Source organism: Chanodichthys erythropterus, chromosome 11 (assembly GCF_024489055.1).
Source record: "Chanodichthys erythropterus isolate Z2021 chromosome 11, ASM2448905v1, whole genome shotgun sequence".
Taxonomy (NCBI): domain Eukaryota; kingdom Metazoa; phylum Chordata; class Actinopteri; order Cypriniformes; family Xenocyprididae; genus Chanodichthys; species Chanodichthys erythropterus.
In genome coordinates this window covers 1,258,783-1,282,517 of record NC_090231.1, presented here as the reverse complement: position 1 = coordinate 1,282,517, position 23,735 = coordinate 1,258,783, and the positions used below count along the sequence as shown (strand labels likewise).

General features: G+C 40.7%; 1 protein-coding gene across 1 annotated transcript; it reads right to left on the bottom strand.

The window, feature by feature from the left end:
- Positions 1-2,109: 2,109 nt before the first annotated feature.
- LOC137030517 (butyrophilin subfamily 2 member A2-like) lies at positions 2,110-22,697 on the bottom strand. Its single transcript, XM_067400877.1, has 14 exons — positions 22,535-22,697; positions 22,356-22,409; positions 17,579-17,941; positions 12,350-12,643; positions 10,070-10,168; positions 9,961-9,981; positions 9,781-9,813; positions 9,435-9,476; positions 8,428-8,466; positions 7,666-7,707; positions 5,562-7,539; positions 5,383-5,422; positions 5,212-5,265; positions 2,110-3,973 (listed from the first exon to the last, which is right to left on the bottom strand). Exons 2-11 carry the CDS (start codon positions 22,405-22,407, stop codon positions 6,869-6,871), a joined length of 1,656 nt encoding a protein of 551 aa, XP_067256978.1. The 5' UTR covers positions 22,408-22,409; positions 22,535-22,697; the 3' UTR covers positions 2,110-3,973; positions 5,212-5,265; positions 5,383-5,422; positions 5,562-6,868.
- Between the last annotated feature and the right edge of the window lie 1,038 nt (positions 22,698-23,735).

Below are 23,735 nucleotides of genomic sequence, written 5' to 3'. Positions count from 1 at the left end.
AATAAAGAAAACATCTTCATCAGTTTGACAACACATGCGCTGCAAACTCCACAACACTTACAAATAGTGAAACGCGCTGCAAATAAAGAAAACATGTGGAGTTTGCAGCGCGTGTGTTGTCAAACTGATGAAGATGTTTTCTTTATTTGCAGCGCGTTTTTCTTTTTGTAAGTGTTGTGGAGTTTGCAGCGCATGTGTTGTCAAACTGATGAAGATGTTTTCTTTATTTGCAGCGCGTTTCACCATTTGTAAGTGTTGTGGAGTTTGCAGCGCATATGTGTTGTCAAACTGATGAAGATGTTTTCTTTATTTGCAGCGCGTTTTTCTTTTTGTAAGTGTTGTGGAGTTTGCAGCGCATGTGTTGTCAAACTGATGAAGATGTTTTCTTTATTTGCAGCGCGTTTCACTATTTGTAAGTGTTGTGGAGTTTGCAGCGCATGTGTTGTCAAACTGATGAAGATGTTTTCTCATTTGCAGCGCGTTGAGCTCTCTCGGCCACCGTAGGTTTTTGACGATATTTACACTCCCTTGTTGACTCATGGTAGCAAAGTAACCATTTCCAGAATATTAGGCACAGAGATTGAGTAGGTTTAAAAAAAATAAAGAAAGAAGAGAAATCTTTCTCTCTGTTGACTTGCTTCTTATTGCATGCTGAGAGCAGTGCTTGATCATATTATGTATGCTGGTGCATTCTTGTATTCAGCAAAGATATTGAATGTCTAAGGATATCCTGCTCCTTTTACCTGCCCCTGCACATGGAGGACTGACACAGTAGAAGTAGGTCATTTCTTGGATTCCTAGAAAGCACCTGTTGCCCAGGGTGATATCCACTTATTTGATTAGGGTCCCCTATGTATGTCACAGTTCCCGTGTTCCCCGGACTCCATTTCCCATGATCCTCCTGTTCTCCACACCTGCACTCACTTCCCTCGTCTTCTCCTCATCATCACGGATCACCTGCACCTCTCAGCCGCCGAGCCCTCCGCTCCAGTCTCAGCCGCCGAGCCCTCCGCTCCAGTCTCAGCCGCCGAGCCCTCCGCTCCAGTCTCAGCCGCCGAGCCCTCCGCTCCAGTCTCAGCCGCCGAGCCCTCCGCTCCAGTCTCAGCCGCCGAGCCCTCCGCTCCAGCTGCCGCCGCCGAGCCCTCCGCTCCAGCCGCCGCCGCCGAGCCCTCCGCTCCAGTCTCAGCCGCCGCGCCCTCCGCTCCAGCTGCCGCCGCCGAGCCCTCCGCTCCAGCTGCCGCCGCCGCGCCCTCCGCTCCAGCCGCCGCCGAGCCCTCCGCTCCAGCCGCCGCCGCCGAGCCCTCCGCTCCAGTCTCAGCCGCCGCGCCTCCGCTCCAGCTGCCGCCGCCGCGCCCTCCGCTCCAGCTGCCGCCGCCGAGCCCTCCGCTCCAGGATCCGCCGCCGAGCCCTCCGCTCCAGCCGCCGCCGAGCCCTCCGCTCCAGTCTCAGCCGCCGCGCCTCCGCTCCAGCTGCCGCCGCCGAGCCCTCCGCTCCAGCTGCCGCCGCCGAGCCCTCCGCTCCAGCCGCCGCCGCCGAGGCCTGAGATCCTGCCGGCGCCGCCGAGCCGTCCGCTCCAGTCTCAGCCGCCGAGCCCTCCGCTCCAGTCTCAGCCGCCGAGCCCTCCGCTCCAGTCTCAGCCGCCGAGCCCTCCGCGCCAGGCTCAGCCGCCGAGCCCTCCGCTCCAGCTGCCGCCGCCGAGCCCTCCGCTCCAGCCGCCGCCGCCGAGCCCTCCGCTCCAGTCTCAGCCGCCGCGCCCTCCGCTCCAGCTGCCGCCGCCGAGCCCTCCGCTCCAGCTGCCGCCGCCGAGCCCTCCGCTCCAGCCGCCGCCGAGCCCTCCGCTCCAGCCGCCGCCGCCGAGCCCTCCGCTCCAGTCTCAGCCGCCGCGCCCTCCGCTCCAGCTGCCGCCGCCGAGCCCTCCGCTCCAGCAGCCGCCGCCGCGCCCTCCGCTCCAGCCGCCGCCGCGGAGCCCGCCGCTCCAGCTGCCGCCGCCGAGCCCTCCGCTCCAGCCGCCGCCGCCGAGCCCTCCGCTCCAGTCTCAGCCGCCGCGCCCTCCGCTCCAGCTGCCGCCGCCGAGCCCTCCGCTCCAGCTGCCGCCGCCGAGCCCTCCGCTCCAGCCGCCGCCGCCGAGCCCTCCGCTCCAGTCTCAGCCGCCGCGCCCTCCGCTCCAGCTGCCGCCGCCGAGCCCTCCGCTCCAGCTGCCGCCGCCGAGCCCTCCGCTCCAGTCTCAGCCGCCGAGCCCTCCGCTCCAGCCGAATGGGACATGTGAGGGACACACATGTGGGTGGGTCTTTACCATGGCCGCCCAAGGCTCCTGACCCGCCGTGGCTGCCCACTGCTCCTGACCCGCCGTGGCTGTCCCCTGCTCCTGACCCGCCATGGCTCATGGATCCGCCTACCGGGAGGGGGAGGTACTGTCACAGTTCCCATGTTCCCCGGACTCCATTTCCCATGATCCTCCTGTTCTCCACACCTGCACTCACTTCCCTCGTCTTCTCCTCATCATCACGGATCACCTGCACCTGGACTCTCTCATCAGCACTCCCTTTATAATGGACACTCTCCCTTCACTCCTTGTCTGTTCTAAATTTTATTTGATGTGTTGGATGTTGTTTCTAGCTCCTTTATGTTAATAAATACCCATTTACTGTGGAAGTCCGTGAACGCCTCATCTCTACAACACCAGCACGTAACAATGTATGGGTTGCTATCAATATGTATATTGGTAAATGAGGGTCGTGATGTGCAGAATACAATGCATCCCATGATCTGATTACTGCCCTCACAAATTATTTAATTCAGAGTTTTAAGTAGGGCTACACTCTTCCCTCTAGACACATATTTCCTTAAGGTGATACATGGGCCAACTTTTTGAGCAATGTTGCTTGGGCACTTTCCCATTGAGAATGGGCAACAAATTTCGATCTAAAATATCCAGATATAAATTTTTGGCCTATTCTCAATGGGAAAGTGAAGGAGCATCGCTCAGCAACATTGCTCAAAAAGATGCCCCTTGTATCATCACCTTTAGGGTTGATGCACGGTAAACTGAATTATGGTGAGCGGTCCGCAGTAGCATCCCTCTATGTCGTTTACCTCCCTCCAACTATTGTGGAGTTTTGAAGTAGGGATATATGCTTCACTTGGGTTGGGTGCTTTCAATAAATTGCTGGACATAACAGGGCTCAGGAGAATGCCTTTACTAAATCAGGAAGCAAGCATGAGAAATGAGATTTATGGTTTGATCGCATAAGAGTCCCATTATCTTATTATCGGCATAAGATACAGCCTAAGCTTCTCTGCGATTTCATTGGGGTATAGAGCTTGGTTAATCAGAGTTATTTTGGGAAAATTGCATTGCATCCCATTCTCTCATTTGCACCCATCCCTGATAATGTTCTGATGGAGGGACAGGTGGCAGTACTGAAGGTTGTATCATGGGCAGAGTAGAGTTGGACTGTATCATGGTGAGTAGCTCTACACTCCTCAGCTACGGCTTTTCTCAGTACTGGTTACTGAGGTCTTTAGCACTTTAATGATCTATAAAAACATGAATTTTAGTTTTTGACTCACCAATGATTTTGAGAACCACCTCTCCACTGTCATATGCACTTTCTCCACTCACATAACAGTGAAATAAATCTTCATCCTGAACTGTGAGTTTCTCCAGCTGTAGAGAGACGTCTCCATCCTTCAGTCCTCCAGACTGATCTGACCACTGAGTCAGTGAGGTTCGGTTCCTGTAGGATTCCTCCTGGAGGTCCTGGATCTTCCCATGCTGATAGAAGAGAACAGGGTTGCTGAACTGGTCATGACGGTACCAGCGGATCTCCAGAGCTTCAGCGTTCTCAGGAAGAGAGATCCAGCAGGGCAGAGTGACTGTGGACCCGACATGAACCACTATCTGATCACGAGGAACCACAACAGTGAACGGTGATTTAATGTGACCTCACCTTTAATGTTTATTTAAATTCTACTGAAAAACACAGAGAGAAACACTGAATGAAATATACTATAGATATACTATATACTATAGATAAGTTTTATTTTCAGGGATGAAATTTCAGGGGCTTGGGGCAAAAATGCCACCAAAGTTCACATAAAATGCCTAATATTTAAGATATGGGGCAAAAATGGGTGCTTCTACATCAGTGTTATTCATCTATCATTTCCCTCTGATTTTTGGGATAACTTATGGGTAGGGTTAGGTTTAGGGGTAGGAATAGGGTTAAGACTAAATTTTCAGACTGGAATGTTGTTTCAGGATCAACAAAATATGTTGACCCAGGAACACATCCTACTCAGCAATATCAGGACGTGCCATCATGAACAACAAAGTGTAGATACGATGTAAATAAAAGAATATTTATGCTGTTGTTAGCGAGGTGCAGAGCAGACAATGATGAGCAGGAATACAGCTCAAATGCAGGGTTTAATGACAATCCAACATGTAAACGCTAACTCAAATGAGACCGGACACACACTGATAATAAACACTAATAAACTTATTCATAAATGGCTCTGGCTTGTTTTGCCTGTGTAGACTCAGGGTGTACTCACACTGGACGATCTGAACCGTGCCCGACTGTGTTTGACCCCCAAAGTCTGGTTTGTTTGACGAGTGTGATCACTCCATATCATGCCCGGGTGCGGTTCGTTCAACCGTGCCAGGGCATGAGACAATGAGAGTTTGTACTTTATTCTGTTAATCGACATTATTATTACAATATTAAGGACAATAATCAATTGCAGCCCTATTGTAATGAGTTCCTGTTTTTTAATTTTATAATTTATATACGCCTACTTTTATGTAGATGATTTAAAATTACATTAATCTCATAACATTATGCAAACGTTTTTGGAAAAGCTCATTTCTGACTCAAATGTAGTCTATATACTGTATTTATGTATTATATTTTACTAGTTATAGTGGTTCTAAATCTGCAGCCGTTTTACTCACATTAGAAATACATGTAAAGATAGTGAATGTTTAAACAGGGTTATTTTTGAACTTTAGACTGAATATTGTAAAGTGGAGTTAGAGATAAGACAGATCGTGTCTCAAAGAACCTGTTGTAAACAATCTCACATGTCTGTGTAATGTTTAATCTAGTGCAATAATAACCCATAGAAAGTGTTCACATATATGAATTACTCGATAAATATGAACATTTGTTGTTGAATGAAATCCAAACGTGTTTGTCGTGTTCTTACCAGAAGTCTCTATGAGGAGATTCAGCAGTAAAGTGATAATAATCCACAACATTCCTGTGAAAATACAGACTCAAATAAAACAAACTCTCAGGGATTTTCCAGAAACACACAAATAATATGAGAGATATAATAAATCAGGCTTTCATATTCAATGAGGAAACAGAAACTCACCGGAGACAAAGACTCGTCCGTTAGTTATGAAGAATACGAGCTGTTAGACACATTCAACACAGTAATATTTAACCTATTCCACTGTAATACAAATATCATTCAAAAAGAGACCTTAGGAATGCTTAAATATCAATAATAAAACCAGACCAACTTCAGTGAGAATCAAACATACTCCTTACATTTTAATGTCAGTTCAGTGACCTTCAATAAAACACACAGACGTCATCAGAAATACAGTATGTGTGTGACTGAATCTGCTAAATTCACACAGATGACCAATGCAAGAGTGTGTCCTGTTCACTGTTCACTGCTTCATACACTATAGGAGGCTGTACTGTACTGACTAGAGGACAAAATGCTGCTAGGTGGAACAAACTGATTTGCACTACTGTCTGTTCATCTTGTGTTATAAAAGTGCAAAATAAATAGAAAAATGAGAAATAAAACTTGCATTAGGAGTGTTACAATTTGCTCCACTTAAACTATATTCAAACATTCAAAGCTTAAGACCAACCATCCTATACTTAGTGTGCTCTTTCTAGTGGACTTTGTTTTCAAGCGCTCAAGTTGTCTTCTTCTTCTTCTGCTCATATTACACTTGCATTTTACAGTATATAGCCTAGTAAATACACTTTATACAGACTATATCACACAAACACATGTATAAATACTGTGTATGTATATACAGTCATCTCTTTCTTTTATATATCACAATGACATTATACTGTGAAATAGTCCTTTCCTGTGACGTGCAATCAGTATCCCATATACAGTAATGTGTTAATTTGTACCAGATCAACTGAAAATCTGTAACATCAATCTGATTGTGTCTCTTATTTACAGCTACAGACTGGCACAGAAAACAGAGAGCGCCACCTATGGGCAGGTAAGGGAACATTCAGTCCAATGTTAAACAGGAAATCAGAGCTCTTTTGTGTTTTGATTCTGAGAATATTTACAACTACAAACATTTTTCTATTGATGCTGTCATGAAATTATTTCCTCCATGTGTGTTTCATTTACTCCTCAATCTTGTTGTGTGGAATCACCCTCATCTGTATGAGACGTTACATTTCAGATCATTGTGAATTTATTAAATCAACACAAACATCAATCAATGATCAGTTACAGTGTTTTATAAAAGAAAAGTAAGACCACAAAGTGCAACGATCATCTGTTAAATATCAAAACGCACCTTTGGAATTTTTCATCAAACATTTTACACATCATGTTTCTCCTTCAATATACAGTTAAAGAAATACAAATATTTTTGAGCTTCATATTTTGTGATTTTCTGGTTGTGTGTTAGTGACAGAGAGGATGAAGAAAGACTGTAAAGGACTGTAAAACACTTCATCTCTGTTCTCAGACACCAGATGAATGTGGGAAAGAAGAGTTTGACTTACATCTGGACTCTTTGGAGTCAGAGGAAAAGACATCAGTGTAAGTATCTGTTCTTTCTGTTTGAACACACTGGATTGGTCAGTCAAGCGTCTGTGATGTTATTCAGTAAAGGTTGACTGGACTCTACAGGTGATTCTACAGAAGCAGGTATTTCAACAGGTGATTCTTCAGGATTTGAGCTGTTAATCAGTAAAGGTTGACTGGACTCTTCAGGTGATTCTACAGGTTTTGGACAATCTAGAATCTTAAGTGTACTCTGATCTCCTACACCTGGATTAAACAGAGGAACGACTGATCCAGTGAATCTGGTGCTCATGGTCAGGAGATGTTTCTTCTCTTTGACATTGTAAAATGACAGCTGACCGTCATCATAATCGAACAGAACTCCCAGTCGTTCAGGTCTCGGCGTCAGTGAGAGTTTAACTGGAGGATCAGAGCTGGTGTTAAAGCCATTAGGACCGTCTGAACACAGAAACCAGAAACCGTTTGATGGAGTTACAGATTTGTTCATACGAACACGTCCGTGTCTCATCACACCAATTAACCAGTAGTTTTTAGGATCTGTATCTTCTTGTGCCAATGAAACCTCCCAATAGTGACGACCAGATGTAAATCTTTGAGCTCCAAACGCACATAAATGATATGAAAATCCCTTTATATTGTGTTTAAAATCTGGATTGTTTCTCACTGTTTTGCAGTCCTCAGTAACTATCAGATGTTGATTTAATTTCTCACGGACAATAGAGATCTGATCTGTGTAGAAAATAATGCAACAATTATTAATACACCTTAACTTGTGTGTGAGATCAAATTCAGAAATATGTGCATATATGACTAAAGATGATGAAATGCATATATAAAAATGAGGTGATGTCATACCCGCATGTTTCCTCAGTTCTTCTATATTTACGTCTCCCACAACTGAAATGAAAAATGATTTGAGATTTTAGAGAAAGAAATCTAGACTGTAATTGGGAACATCTAGATTTATGATCAGTATATAACAGGAATGATTTGATTCTACATGTATTGTGTCTGCAACACTTTGTAAAATATACAGTCCAAAAGTCTGAGACACTGACAATCTGCAAAAAAACAAACAAACAAACAAACAACAACAACAACAACAACAAAAAAAACTAAAACTAAAAGACTAGGACATAAATAATCTTTGTGAAGACAGTAAGATCTTTTTCCACTGAAGCACAAAATGCTCTTCATGCTTATAAAATAATTCATGGAAAATGTTAAAAACACAATAAAGCATTGTCACTGCTGCTCTCAGACTTCTGGATGTCACTGTGTGAATTAAGCTGGTGCATAAATATTTCACTATATATAATGTGTAATTTCTACAAGACAGTTGCAATCCTGGTATAAGAAATGCACAAAACAAAAATGCTAGTTTATTTCTTAATATGTGTGTGTGTGTGTGTGTGTGTGTGTGTGTGTGTGTGTGTGTGTGTGTGTGTGTGTGTGTGTGTGTGTGTGGATAGTTCAGCCCCAAACTGAATGTTTTGTGAGTCACCCTGTCATGTTTTCTTCACTTCAACATGTATGTAGATGTTTATTTAAAGATTAGCGGGTCACTTCAGCAGTTTTATGAAATTAAATCAAAGAACAAACAACTTATTCAAGTACCTTCCTTTGTCAGTTTCTCCATAGGTTCATCCTCACAAACTAAAATGAGAGAAAATTTCATTGGCGGGATTAATTATCAGTTTCTACAGATTCTCCAGACACAGTAAACCACAATAAATTACGCTTTTAAGCCTTTCAGACAGGGGCGTTTCCTCTGAGGAGGCAAGAGAGGCAGCGTCTCCTCAAAAAAACTGAACAATTATTGATATTACAAAAATAAAACAATGCAAAATTACAAAATGTGACATTAAAAAGTCACTGATTTTCATAAAGTAGCACTGTCCAACAGCGACACCCGCAGATAAAGTCATGTGAGGCCGTGTCTCTCTTTCCTCCCAGAGTTTAAACAGAAACCTAAAGTGTGTGGTGGGTTTGATGGGGGTAATTGAGAATGAATGAGAGGAATCAGTGCCTCCATCGTGCTATGATTGGATATGATTGGTTCGTGCAAGAAAATCCTGTCTCTTGTTTTTTGTTCACGTTCACAAATCGGTCTGAAGGAACAACATTGTGGCATTAATGGGAAGACTAATTAAAAGTAAAATCAAAATCTGAAAACATGATGACTGGAGGGTTTTAGTGAATAATCAGCTTGGTGAAATGATCTGTTATGAACTGCGGCACATCGGCACTCCAGCTGACAGGCTTGACAGTGACCAATGCATACAAGCTTGATGACTGCTGAAAATAAGTCAGTCGACTGTTAAAAAGAAAAGCTGAACATTAGTGTTCAGTTCAGCCTCCTCCAACAGCGTCTGTGATCATCAAGAGTTCATGAAGGAGTGTTTGATCAGGGGTGGAGATGAACTCTGCAGGAAGATCTTCAGGAACAGGATTGGGCAGCACTGTTATTATATTAATTTATTTGTTTGTTTGTTTACTGTTACTCATGTTTAATCAGTCTGAGAGCGGAGTGAAGTGGGAGAGAAAGGGCGACAGGATGAAACAACAAGCTTTACAAATCCTGTACAGTGTATGCGTATAAATGCATATATGTCATAACCCACCTTTATCTTTCTCCAGTTCTTCTGTATTTGTGTCTTTCACAGCTTAATCGAAGAACAAATAATTTAAGGTTTTAGAGAAAGAAAACTGCAGCTGTAATTGTGGACAAATACAGTTACTATTTGCTGGAAATATGTTTTAACAAACATTATTTAATGTGATGGTAGGAGTGTCTATGATTCTGCTTTAATTCTACACTGTCAATTTTCCAGATTAATGTTATACTTTGGATTGTATTCACATTATGTTCTGGTTCAAGATTTCTGCTACAACATGAGCATTTATATGTTTAGTGGATCGCTTCAGATATTATTGCTGATATTGCAGTGATTAAACTTCTTCAGATACCTGTCAGTCCCGCCATAGATTCATCCTCACAAACTAAAATAAGGGAAAATTTAATTATTAAAAATGTAATTATTGTTTCCACAAATACTCCAGAATTTGTAAACCACAAACAAAATGTTGCTGTTAAGCTGATTCATATGTGTTTTGGATCTTAAAATGAAAGATGTGTAGTTTAATTACCTTTTTTAGCTGTTTTCTTCCCTGAAAGAAAGATGGAAAAAATGACACATAAGCATAAAATACCTGCATAAAAATCTTTTGAAGATAAAATAATTGAAATCTTGTTTACCTGTTAGTTTGTGTCTGTATTTGTACAGGATCAGCCCAACCAAACCCAGAGCAATAATGAGAATGATAAAGAAAAGAGCCATCCATGGATCTGATGAACCTGAGAAAGAGAAACCAGATCAATCTAAACATCTTCAAAATATATAAATCAATTACAACAATCAAGTAGAAAAATATTGTTGAAACTTTGTGAACATAAAAATTGCATTCGGAATCCATTTTTCTTTTGAAACAGGATCAACAACAAAATGTAGGATGGGATTTGATTTAATTTTATTATTATTATTATTATTATTATTATTAGATTGGAAGGATTAAGGACATCAAAGAAAGACCAGCTGTGGCCGGTTGCATGAAGTTAGTTATCTTTTCTTTTTTTTCTTTTCTTTAAGACTGTTAATAACTTTTTAAAGTCAGTTACAATAAAAACGTATATTAGTCTAATTTGATACCGAAAAGTAAGAATGATTACCCCTAACTAACTGCTAGTAGATCTTAAGACACAGTCTTAACATGAAGTCAACTGGCCCCTGCTAGAATTGCTCATTCAATAGGGGTTTAAGAAAACCGTTAAAAAATAAGCCTACTTTTAAAATAAACCTAATAAACCTATTTTTGCAAAGTAGTCTTAGTTTTTTCGCCCGATCACCACCAAACCAGTGAGTCTGAGTGTCAATAATTATAAAAAAAAGTCAAAATTTTGATTCATGTCCACAACTGGACCCAAAAACAATCAGAATGGGTATGGCCACTTTTATTAAAATGACTATTCCTCTTGAACTGAATGAGATCATTCCACCAGATTCAGTACACCTTTGTACGGGCTCGGTCTGTGGTTGTAATAATAAGGACGCAGCGACTGGCCATTTGATGGCGCTATAGAATGAAAAAAACAGGAAAACAGCTATAGATACACAACAGTCAGTCCGATTGACTTGAATATTGGCATGCAGTGTCTTTGTCCAAGGTGCTGTGACCGTCTACGAGGACATTCGTGTATCTGAAAAACACAGCCGCCGTTGGCCAATAAAGTTCGAGCAGCTGTCACAACAGTTAACAGACACCAGGGGGCGCCTTCGCAGATTTCATGTGCATAAAGGATTGTATATCACACGATTTTTCTCACACACCAACGTCATTCATACCTCTCATTCTGAGCAACTTTACCTTTAGGACCACCACTGTCAATCAAATCGATCATTTAGTATTGGAATTCATCATTGCAAAAACTACTTTCGCTAACTAGTCCTAGGTTCTTGGCTCAACCTCAATAACTGTTAAAAAGCTTTAAACATATATTTCCTTAATAAATTGCCTGTATTGGCTATAAATGATCTTTTCCAACAATGATCTAGGTTGTTACAGGCTTTCTAAATAAAATATAGTACATTTTTATGCATGTGCTTAAAGCACTTGAAACCCTGTTAATTGCTGTTTGCAGCTATATTAAATAAATTAGTAGATTATAAATTAATACTGTAATACTGTCATAAAATAATACTGTATTTGCACAAAATATAAATTAATGGAAGAGGTAGCCTAAGTAACATAGGCCTATTTGGGGCTAAACCAGATCGAGCTACCAAGCAATAAACATGCCACTGAAGATTACAAAATATTGTGCAATGCCTCGATTCGACAGTAATGCAACATGTCAGTAACTGTGTTCATTCTAATGCCTGATCTGATATTAGTGATTCATGTACAGTCAGATGATCTTTGTCTGTGTGTCAGTAAATCAAACCAGTGACTAAACGTCAACTTGTTTTGTTTCTCCGAGTAGGATGAAAATAATCTGTTATTTAATGGTGATTAAATTATATAAATCATGTGATGGAAAGATGTCAGCCAATCACAGCAGTGGGCGTTTACACTGAAGTCTCACACAGACACGCCCCTTAAAACAGAGCGTTCAAACCAGAGGATAAAATCAGGGTAGGAAATAATTTATAAATTATGACAATTTTGGATGTAAAAAGCATACTTACATTATAAGTGCACCCCAGGAAACATTATAAAACAATAAAACAACACAGTTTTATGGACACCACCATCTTGGATATTTCTTAGGTTGCTATGGTTACTGGTAAGAGAATACGGGATTGACTCCTGTTGCACTTTCATACAGACAGTATTGAGATGTTACTGCAAGTCGCTGTGTTAACAGGACATTTTGAGACTCACACGTGTAAGTAAATGTGGTTGTCAATCCCAAAAACTGACAGTGATCATAGCTTTTGTTCGGATAAAAAAAAAACTTTGTTCTAAGATGTTCTCTGACCTGAAGAGATGATGGCTTGTATGTTCAATCTTCCTTCTCTAAACTCTCCAGTCTTGAGAGACATTGAACATGAGACCAGTTGAGTGTCCGAGTGAGAGACGACTGTCCAGCTGTGGACTGAGAACATCTTATCTGCTCCATGTCTGCGAGAAGCTCCTCCAGGACGAAGAGCCGTTCGCTCATCTGACCTCCACATGATGTTCGGCTCTGGATACCAGCCGCTGGACCTACAGCTGATGTTCACACGTCCATCATACAGAGGCTGTGGAAACAGGACAGGAGCGGATCCTAAAGCTGGAAGAGGAGAGACAGATGTTTTCCCAACACTAATTTTTTACTTATTTAGTTAACTTATTTATAATGTCTAGTGCTCCAATGTAAACTGCTTCCCAGCTATTACATTTTTATTCTAGGAATGTTTTCCAAACATTCTGTTTAGGTTACGGAAACCTTAAAATGCCCAGTTTTTGTAATGTTAGCACAACTTTTTTTATTTTTTTACAGTTACTAGCCTATGAGGTTCCTGAAACATCCATTCAACTTAATTTTTATTAACAACTCAACATTCTTCACAGCAAAATCTTCAGTGTTACATGAACTTAACGTACTTAATGTATATATGGGTCTAAATCTAGAGAGTGTAAAAGTAACACTGAAGCACCTGACGTTAACTAGATATTAATGGATTAAAGGTTGACTGTATTTCTGTCATACATCTACAGAAGGTCTTATTGAGAATTAAGTTTTTTATGTTTGTTTTATTGAATGTTTCATTTGAAGTCAAGGCAATGCAAGTTTATTTATATAGCACTTTTCATACACAGTGGTACTTCAAAGTGTTTTACATAGAAAAGGAGTTAAGATAATCATAAAGTAATCACAACAAATACATAAGAAATAAAAATATCATTCATGGGAAATAAAAATAACAATCATATTTAACTAAAGACTGCCTAAAACAATCTCTATCTCTAACTGCCTGAATCACTTTGAATCAAGTTTGAGGTGCCCTTGTCTGAATAGAGTCAGAGAGCTTGGGTTCATGAGACACACTAGTAGCAACCCAGCTTACTGGTGTCTTTCCTACCCCTTCATGGAGTGGAGTATCCCCACACCTTCTACCTCTGTTGGATTCCAGTGCTACACCAGCCTGCGTCTGGACCTGGTGTCTTAAACTCACATCTCAGTGTGTAAACCCACTGTCTCACTTCCCAATTCCCTCAACTCTTCCAACCAGACAGCTCTAACCAATAAATAAATAAATAAAATCTTCCTGAATCACTAAGTTCTGGTTGCCCCTGTCTGAATGGAGGAGTAAAAAACTTTTGGAAAGAAAATTGGAACCCAGACTGGTATAATGCCTCCTTATAAATTATTCAGTTCTTTAGGAAACGTGTCAAGCTCTAGTCTCCCTCAAATCAAGACCCACAAGTCAAGTGTAACGGAGGCCAGCTAGTAGTTGCTGTGAGAGTAAACCTCACTCCTCTAATCTCAAGAGATGCTCTAGCGACTGATGCTAAATCTGCAGCCCAAGCTATTGTTCCCAAGACTACTGGGAGATGCTTTGCGCCAATATGGAAACTGCAAGAAATTCTCAAAATATCAACTGCAGTAGGACCTTCCACCCAGACTTGTGGTGTACTTAAGAAGAAAGATGGTTCCAAATTAGAAAAGCTTGCGCGGTGGATAGAGCACTTAATGAGTTAAACAGTTCAAAAAGCACCATTACATATGAAACTTACCAACAAGACTATCCACTTCAAATTTCTTAGATGCAAAAGTAGATCTAGATGAGGTAGTTCAAGGGCTAGGCAGAGGGCAAGCCGCTGGGACTGATGAAATACCAGGTGAGCTTCTCCAAGCTAGAATAGAACCTCTATCCTGCCATCTTATTCTGTAGTGCTGGCACTCTAAGCATGTTCCCCAAGTTTTCAAAGATCCAAGATCACCACCCTCTATAAGAACAAATGGGATCAAGGAGACTGTGATGATTACTAAGGAATATCACTGCTGTGTGTTATAGGGAAAGTCCTGGATCATTAAGTCCTGAGTCTTAATGTGGCTTCTAACCCAAACACTCTACAACAGACATGATTTTTGGTGTGAGATAGTTACAAGAAAAATCAAGAGAACAGAATAATTTGCTCTACCTTGCTTTTGTTTATCTGACTAAAGCTTTTGACTCAATCGACAGAGAAGCTATTTTTATAGTCCTGCAAAAGGCTGTCCGCCCACCCACCCTTTATCACTTATTAAATGCTTTCATTATTGAATGCAAGGCCACGAATTTCCTATAAATTGAGGTGTAAAACAATGCTGTGTCCTTGTTCCTGCTGTCAGGACACAGACAGAGGCAGAAAGGTAAGTGAACACAGATGCAGTTTATTTGACAGAGGCACGAACACAGGTAAACAGTGGAAGCAGGTGAGTCAATATGATCAAGCACTTCTGAACAGTCACTTAGCTGATGGTTAACAATGTGTATTGTTGCAGGTGATGGGAAGAGCATGGAATGGAGAAAAGGAGACGGATGACAACAGGAATGGAGACACGGGAACTTAGGTAAGTAGCAGGTAAGAAGTCCATGTACGTGAGACGAGACCAGACAATAAAGTGAAGGGAGTGAGTGTCTTTATAGTGCCCTCAATGAAGCCGGATTGTGAAGGAGTGGGTGGAGCGTGATGATCCGGTGATGATGCGTTAGTGTTGGTGGGTGTTGGCTGTGACTCCGTGACAGTACCACCCAACCATTACAGCAGAGCAGTCAGAGACGGATGTCCCGCGTCGAGAGCCACACTTTTTGGCCAGGCTGGTAACGAGGAGTGAGGCCTCTTCTGGCATCAGCGTGCCTCTTGTGTCTCCAAACTGCCTGCTGGACATGGACATGCGCTGAGTCCCACACTCTCTCACTCTGCTGGAAACAGTGGTTGACAGCTGGAACCTTCGAGGGCTCACCCGACCAGGGGAAGAGAGGTGGTTGGTAGCCCAGGATACAATGGAATGGGGTGAGCCCTGTGGTGGTCTGCCGGAGGGAGTTCTGGGCATACTCCGCCCATGGGAGGAACTAGCTCCAGCTGTCCAGCGGGTGGCAGTATAACTTCAGGAATCTCCCGATCTCCTGGATCTTAGATCCAGTCTGGCCATTGGTCTGTGGGTGGTATCCAGACGACAGGCTGACTGACACTCCTAGGAGCTTAAAGAAGGCTTGCCACACTCGAGATATGAACTGGGGTCCACGGTCGGAGACAATGTCTTCAGGAATGCCGAAATTTCGGAATACGTTGTGGAAATTGCTTCAAACGCAGTAGGAAGGCTCTAGAGGGGTATGAGTTTGCAGGCTTTGGAGAATTGATCCACGATTACCAGCACACAGATGAAGTTGTTAGATGGTGGTAAGTCGTTCATGAAGTCAATTCCCAGGTGTGTCCACAGTCAACGAGGTATGGGTAAGGGAACCAACTTGCCCTCCGGGAGCCTCCTAGGAGTGTTAGCAACAGACTGAGCATCCCTTGATGTAACTGGAGATATCCTGAGTTATGGAGGGCAACCAGTTGTGTTGCCGCAGGAGCAAGAGGGTAGGTGAACTACCTGGGTGTCCAGAGCCCGGAGAGGTGTGAGCTACGTCCATTAGTGGCTGATGGTGGGCCGGTGGAACATAGAGAAGCCCCTCAGGACCTCCCGGCAGAGCTGGTTCAGCTTGGTTAGCTTGGGAAATGCGTTGGTTGATGGCCCACTGGATGGGGCTGACAATCATGGCTGGAGGGAGAATGGGTTAAGGATTGGAGTTCTCAGGATTGGGCTGATAAAGGTAGGACAAAGCATCTGCTTTGTAATTCTTGGTTCCAGGACAGTAGGAAACAGAAAATTTGAATTTTGTGAAGAAGTCACAAACAGTCAACAAAAACGTTATTAAAAATCAAGTCAAAAATCTGTTTAAAGTGACAAAATGTGAACCACTTTCCTCCCACCAAAAATTCAATCATCTCAAAGATGACAGACACCTGCTTTTAAAAGCTCCCACTCCCTCTTTAAAAATGCTTAAAAAATGCTTAAAATTCATTAGTCTCAGATGGCCTGGTAATGTTACCAGAATGTGCCCCTTCAATATTCCCTAACACAATACTGCACAGTGTGCTCAAGAAGGGGGTTCATACCGCTGAAAGACAGAGACTGTCATGAGTCAGGTTTGATTACTCTTGTTTTGGGTATCTTTTCCTTCTCTCTTTCATCTTTCATTGGTCTCAGCTGTTTCCCCTTACCTCTGACGCGCGATCTTGTGCACGCACCTGTTCTGCGTCTTTGCGCTAATTGCGCTGCTTATTTCTCTGTTCTTTGTCCTTGTCTGTGTCCGGGAATTGATGTCTGTGAGTGTCACTTGCTCCTTACCTCGCTAAATCTTTGTTCGTGTGTGTCCTAGCAGTCTGTAAACTGAGTCTGATTTCCCGTCCCAGTCGCTGCCCAGACCCCGTACTGGATTCCTGCCGCCGTTCTGTTGAACTGTGAGCCTGTCGTCTGGCGGTTACGTTGCTATCTGTCAGTACGGCACTTTACCTGCTGCTCGCACTTCACTTCAGTGGGACTACAGACGCGGACCTGTGGCTCGGGAGACCGCTGTTTATTCTGTTGATCACCAGCTGCAACGTGCCTGTTTCTCCACATCTGGCAGACTGTTTCTGTTTGTTTTTTGGGAACTCCAATAAATCATTCTCGAACTCCTTTCGCCTCTAGGTTTTCCAGGCTCCTTTGACACAGACTGAAGTATAAAGATACACTGAAAGAGATCTGATAGATTTCAGCATACCAACCAACTCCTGGACCCATCTATACAAAGGAAAGTCTCAGGACCATGCTAACAACCTCCAGCAGCTAAAAGATCATCGCCTGAAATACAACTTACAAACATGATCTATGCTATCCAATAAATGTCTATGGCTTATTGTCACCTGCATAGTCGCTCATGACTGAAGCATGCCATCATCATGAGAGAACCTTGCCAAACTTATGAGAATGTTCCCTGTTAGCTGAGTTGACCATTTCTTTGGAAAATTATGGCAGCATTTTGTTCAAAATGGGTTTGATATTCCATTGGTTACAGAGTTAGAGTAGTAGAAATCTGGAGAAAACCTTCTCGTGCAAATAAATAAATAAATTAATTAAAAATTAGGTGAACTATTCCTTTAATGAGGTGTAGATCCATAAAAACATAATGAATTGTAGTTTTTGACTCACCAGTGATTTTGAGAACCATCTCTTGACTGCCATATGTGCTTTCTCCACTCACATAACAGTGAAATGAACCTTCATCCTGAACTGTGAGTTTCTCCAGCTGTAGAGAGACGTCTCCATCCTTCAGTCCTCCAGACTGACCTGAGCACCGAGTCAGTGAGGTTCTGTTCCTGTAGGATTCCTCCTGGAGGTCCTGGATCTTCCCATGCTTATAGAAGAGGACAGGGTTGCTGAACTGGTCATGACGGTACCAGCGGATCTCCAGAGCTTCAGCGTTCTCAGGAGGAGAGATCCAGCAGGGCAGAGTGACTGTGGACCCGACATGAGCCACTATCTGATCACGAGGAACCACAACAGTGAACGACACTGTGAGACACAGAAGACACACTGAATTAAACATATGCATTATATACCGTATTTATCTGCTATTTACAGTGAATCTATTTATTTATTTACTATTTATTCACAGTGAATCTGTAACATATGTTTTTTTTATATTTTAGGGAAATTTTGCATGCAAAAAGTTCATAGCGATGTATGAAGCACAGCTCACACAGAAAACACTTTCAAACCAAGCAGCTTTTTCTGTTGGTCATCACAGAGAATTCAAATGCAACACTTCAATATGAGAGAAATCTTCTTGCGGATCTTTTTCACCCTCATGTGAAACTCCTGATGTGCGATTCCTGTTGGAATGACAGAATTTCACTGCGAAATTTCTCAGAGCAATGGTAATATTCATTAACATCTTTAGATATTACTGAACAACTAATTGACAGTAAAATACAATTATACAAATTAACAGCTGGCATTCTAACTTTTGCACTGTATTAAATATCTTGTATGTTGTGTTATCGTTACAGTGTAGACTGGTCAGAGACGGAAGATCACAGGTAAGGTTGTTTATTGACACAAGCGGAGCAGATATGGCACACAGGTGAGTAAAACAGACGTTGGTAATGTGGCTGAAGAATGAATGCAGAGTGAAAATCCTTGAGCTGGTAGCTGAATGGAGACGCTGGAGACTGACGACACACACACACAAGGAACACAGGAGGTATCTTGGAAACGCTGGAGACAGGTAAGTATAACACTGGAAGTCCTTGAGGTAAGCATGGAGCATAGTTCTTAATGCAAACGAGACCGGACGGTGACCGTGTGTGTGTGATTGTCTTGTATGTGCCCGTTGACTGGAGTGCTGATGAGGTGCAGGTGTGTGTGAGGGAGTGCGCTGTGATTTGGCAGTGTTGGAGCCTGGCGTGTCTATTACAGTTATTTAAATGCTATTTATACATATTAAGGTTTTCATAATGTTGGGTGAAAATGTTCTTAGAATAACATTTTCAAAACAGTATTCATGAAATCACATATTGTCATTATTATTTGATTAATGTTCTAATAATTTTGAAAGAAAATATTATTTGAACATTATTCTTCAAATGTCCTTTAAATATTAAGGATCATTAACCTTCTGGCTTAAACATTGCCTTAAGGTTGGATGTTAGACAGCAAAATCCCCTGTTGCATTAACAGCGCTCAGTGTGACCATTAATGATGAAACTTATGTTAATAAGAAAAATCACTGAAGGAAAGAGGAACAAACATTTGAAGTCACCATTGTGGTGATCAGTGTTTATTAAGGTGGACTCTTGGACTCTTGGTCCTTGATGGTTTTATTAGTTATTCTCTGGCTGTCTTAGTGTTCAGAAAACACTTTTACTCTGTCAGAAGAATTTGAGACAAAGTAACATCAGATAATGGTGACATCATCATGAAGTGGTCTGACTCACATCTGAAGTCTAGTCAATCATTAGAAGAGTGTTTCGTTATTGATTCTTTTAAATATTGTGTATTATCATTTTTCAGAAAATCTGATTTTCACAATAACATCACATAGTCAATGTGCAGGAAGTTATTAACTACAGTATTATTTAGACTCTCACAGAAATCAGTAATAAACTTCTATAATAATTATATAGTTCAATCATGAAACTACAGAAAAAGCAGTTGTTTAAACCACTTTAATGCAGTAATTTGACTGCCATTAAAACAGACATGTTTATCTACCTTTCATCAATCTCTTTATCAATGCAAAATTGTTTTGCAATTAATCAAAACATTTTCAATACAATATCAACATCTAAACCTCTGTTAATTCTGATGGAAGTCAGTTGTAGTTTCTGTTCTTGTTGATTCTCTTTCCTTCTGTGATTCTGCTTGTTAACAGCAGGTGTTCAAATGTTTCAGACCTTTAAATGACATTCTATTAACGTTAAGGAAACTGGACATTTTTATGTTCTTGGAATGTTACAAATCAACATTCCTAGAATTTTGAGTTATATATCAAAAATGAACTAATAAATAAACATTCCTCTAACATTCCTTTGGACAAAACTGTTCCTTACATTTGAACTGTTCCATAACCAAAACAGAATGTTTTTTAGGACAAACGTGTGTTAGCTGGATTGGTGTCACATTGCCCTGATAAGCTTCCATGTCTAAGCATTGTAACCCAGTGCAAATTAATGGACATGGATTATTTTGGCTTTACAGCAGCTCTAGGAAAAAGCTATTATCGAGTTTTTGATTGAATTCTGTTGTAAAAAATAGTTAATTATTATCTTAGTGGCCGCTTAAATGCCACCTTTTTAACTTAAAACGGAAGAATTTTAATGCGTTCTTGCCATTAATTTTCATGTCTATAGGTATGAGTTTTTGAATGTGAATGTATGCAGACGCTTAGTCTTTTTTACAAAGTGACATTACCAAATTACTCGTCCGGCCCACTTCATACAGAATTATTAGTCGTTTCTGCGGATCCATGCGAACTGGAATAATTTTGAAAACATTTTATCTATACATAGGGAAAGGAAAGGGAAATGGGCCTTTGCAGGGGATAGTTTAGCTGACACTTCAGGGCTGCGTTATCATCATGTCTAGATGCAGGTCCTTCATCTTCAATATATCAATTTATATTTTCAAATCCGTTAAAGGATTATTAGGCTGCATAAATCAGGTCAGCTGGAACCAGGAACACTTCCTATAACACCAGATGTACTCGTTACATCAGAAGAAGAATGGCATCTCCGCTAATACTAGTCTTTCTGTTTATCCCGAGGTTTACCGTAGTCAATCCAGGCCGTATCCAGCTGAGACCAAGGACTGGCGCCCTGACACGACCACAACGCAGCCCTGAAGTATCAGCAGAGATCGAGTCAACTAGATCATCCATTGTGAAGACATCATTAACACGACAGCCAGTGCCACAGCTCCTCAACAAACCGTCCATACCGGCATGATGAATACGATCCTCAACTGGATGGAACTGAAATAAATACTTTGATTGTTGCGATCCGATCAGACCTATGATAGCAACCTGAATCGTAACAAAGCACTGTTCACCAGAGGAGAACTGGCCCCCCGACTAAGCCTGGTTTCTCCCAAGGATTTTTTTTCTCCTCCATTTTAACACCTATTTGCCACCTGTTTGCCACCTGATGTCACCTGATGGAGTTTGGGTTCCTTGCCGCTGTCGCCTTTGGCTTGCTTAGTTGGGACACTTGACATTTGACTTGACATTTGATATTCAACAGTGCTTTGATCTGCCTGCATTGACACTATTCTTTAAGAGCTGCTGTGCAGCCAAAATTATGTACCAGTTATCAATGTAAAGCTGCTTTGACACAATCTTCATTGTAAAAAGTGCTGTATAAATAAAGGTGACTTGACATGTGACAACCAGGACATGGTGCAAGAACAGAACGACATGTGACATATACGACATCTCTTCGTTTACTACTACAAACTGATAACGGTCAGATAAGTATGATTTGAACCATAACAATGCAATTCCACTAATGCCAACATAGTTTTCGAGTCTATTTAAGAGAATATTGTGATCGATAGTGTCAAATGCAGCACTAAGATCCAGTAACACTAATAGAGAGATACAACCACGATCTGATGATAAGAGTAAATCATTAGTAACTCTAATGAGAGCAGTCTCAGTACTATGGTACGGTCTAAATCCTGACTGGAAATCCTCACAGATACTATTTCTTTCTAAAAAGGAACATAGTTGTGATGAAACTGCATTTTCTAGTATTTTTGACAGAAAAGTGAGTCAAGACAAGATCAAGTTTGGATGTCCAGTAAAGACTTTCTGTTACGAAACAGAAATACATGTCCACTGTAGAGAGCAACAGGACTGAAATCATGTTTATCAGGCATTTTGGGAGAAACAACAAATTAATATCATTACATGTTACTCCAAGAAAACATTAATATGCAAATTACATACAGTGTGTAGATACATTGTATATAATGGGGGGAAAAAACAAACATTTATGGCCATTTTACACACATTGTATAAAGCAAAATGGTATTTTAAATCATTCTGTTGTATCTTTCATAACAATAATCTTTAAACAAATTATATATAATAGATATAAAAAAATTCTGAAACCTAAACATCCCATTGTTTTTACCTTTTCATGTCTATTCATATCATTTTTTTTTTTTTTTTTTTTTTTGGTATCCACTACAGAGGACATAGCATAACATATGAATAAAATAAAATTTTTCAAAATTGTAATTTTTCCTTTTTTTCATATGCTCTAAACAATGTAATGACATAAAAAAATACTAAATTCACAAAACTTATATCCTATAGAACGTGTTCACATATATGAATCAGGCTTATTATAAATATGAACATTTGTTGATATATCAGGAATGACGTGTTTGCCATAAAACTGAATGAAATCCAAACTTTTCTTACCAGAAGTCTCTATGAAGAGATTCACCAGTAAAGCTATAAAAATCGACAACATTCCTGTGAAAATACACACAGACTCCAATAAAACAAACTCTGAAGGATTAATTTCCAGAAACACACGAATAATATGAAAGATATAATAATAAATCATAGTGTCGCATTCAGTGAGGAAACAAACTCACCGACAAAAGACTCTGTTAAATCTGGTTTGTTTAGATGAATATGAGCTGATAGAAGCGTATCATATATAAGAGTCAAATATAAATGATAAATTGGACGAAAATCAGAAACTATCAAAAGAGCACCTGACTTTCCTCCCGTTTTCCTGCTCTTTACTTCCACTTTCTAAACATAACGTGATCCCAATAAAACAGACGTCAGTCAGCATATAATGAACAACGCTTCATATTCAGTGTATAATTAGATGTTTTTGTAGAATATTTTCTGAACATGCAAATGTGTTTTCTGTTTCTGTTTGGCGATTGAATATAATAGAAAATCGAATTTGAAGTGAAGGATAAGGATTTTTTCCCACTGGATCGACTGGAGGAAAAATATCATCAAGAGGGCGAGAGCAAATTAAGGGTGCAGAAAGATATTATAGATCAATATGAGTCGATGATGAACACATGTTTGTTTAGCGTGTAGAGGATGATGATGATCATATAATCATGCATGTTTTCTAACTGAAAATAAATGTATTAATTATTATAATCAATGTTGAAAACAGTTGTGTACAATTTGTTCAGGATTATTTGATGAATAGAAAGTTCAAAAGAGCAGCATTTATCTCGATCATTAAATTGATCAAAAGTGACAGTAGCTATAGATATTTATAATATTGCAAAAGCTTTATATTTCAGATAAATTCAGATCTTTTCAACTTTATATTTATAAAGGAATCCTGAAAAAAAAATGTGCACATCTGTTTTCAACATTGATAATAATAGAAGTTGTTTCAAATCATCATATCATAATGATTTCTGAAGGATCATGTGACACTGAAGACTGGAGTAATATTACACTAAATTACACTTTACTATATATTCACATAGAAAACAGCTGATTACCCTGGAATAATATTTCACTGTTTTACTGTATTTTTGATCAAATAAATGAAGCTTTGGTGAGCAGAAGAGACTTCTTTAAAAACATTAAAACATCTTAACATCCAAAAACTCTTGACCGATAGTGTGTGTTATATAAGTTCTGCCTGATGGCAATAGTGAAGCTTAAAGTGAGGAAAGTGAAGCAGAAGAAGAGCAGCACTAGTGACGACATCAGTGATGTTATGTTGATATTCACTAACTCTGATTGTGTCACATTGTGAGAATCTGATTTTATCTCTATGTTAGATTATTGTTCACAACACTGTAATGTTTT

What these genes read in the sequence shown, in the direction of transcription:
- LOC137030517 (XM_067400877.1), bottom strand. Translation starts at nt 22,407, where the DNA reads ATGTTGTCGATTTTTATAGCTTTACTGGTGAATCTCTTCATAGAGACT. An exon ending in ATACAGACACAAACTAACAG is followed by an intron (nt 9,982 to 10,069) that starts GTAAACAAGATT and finishes TCTTTCTTTCAG; the next exon opens with GGAAGAAAACAGCTAAAAAA. An exon ending in AGAACTGAGGAAACATGCGG is followed by an intron (nt 7,540 to 7,665) that starts GTATGACATCAC and finishes TTTTCTACACAG; the next exon opens with ATCAGATCTCTATTGTCCGT.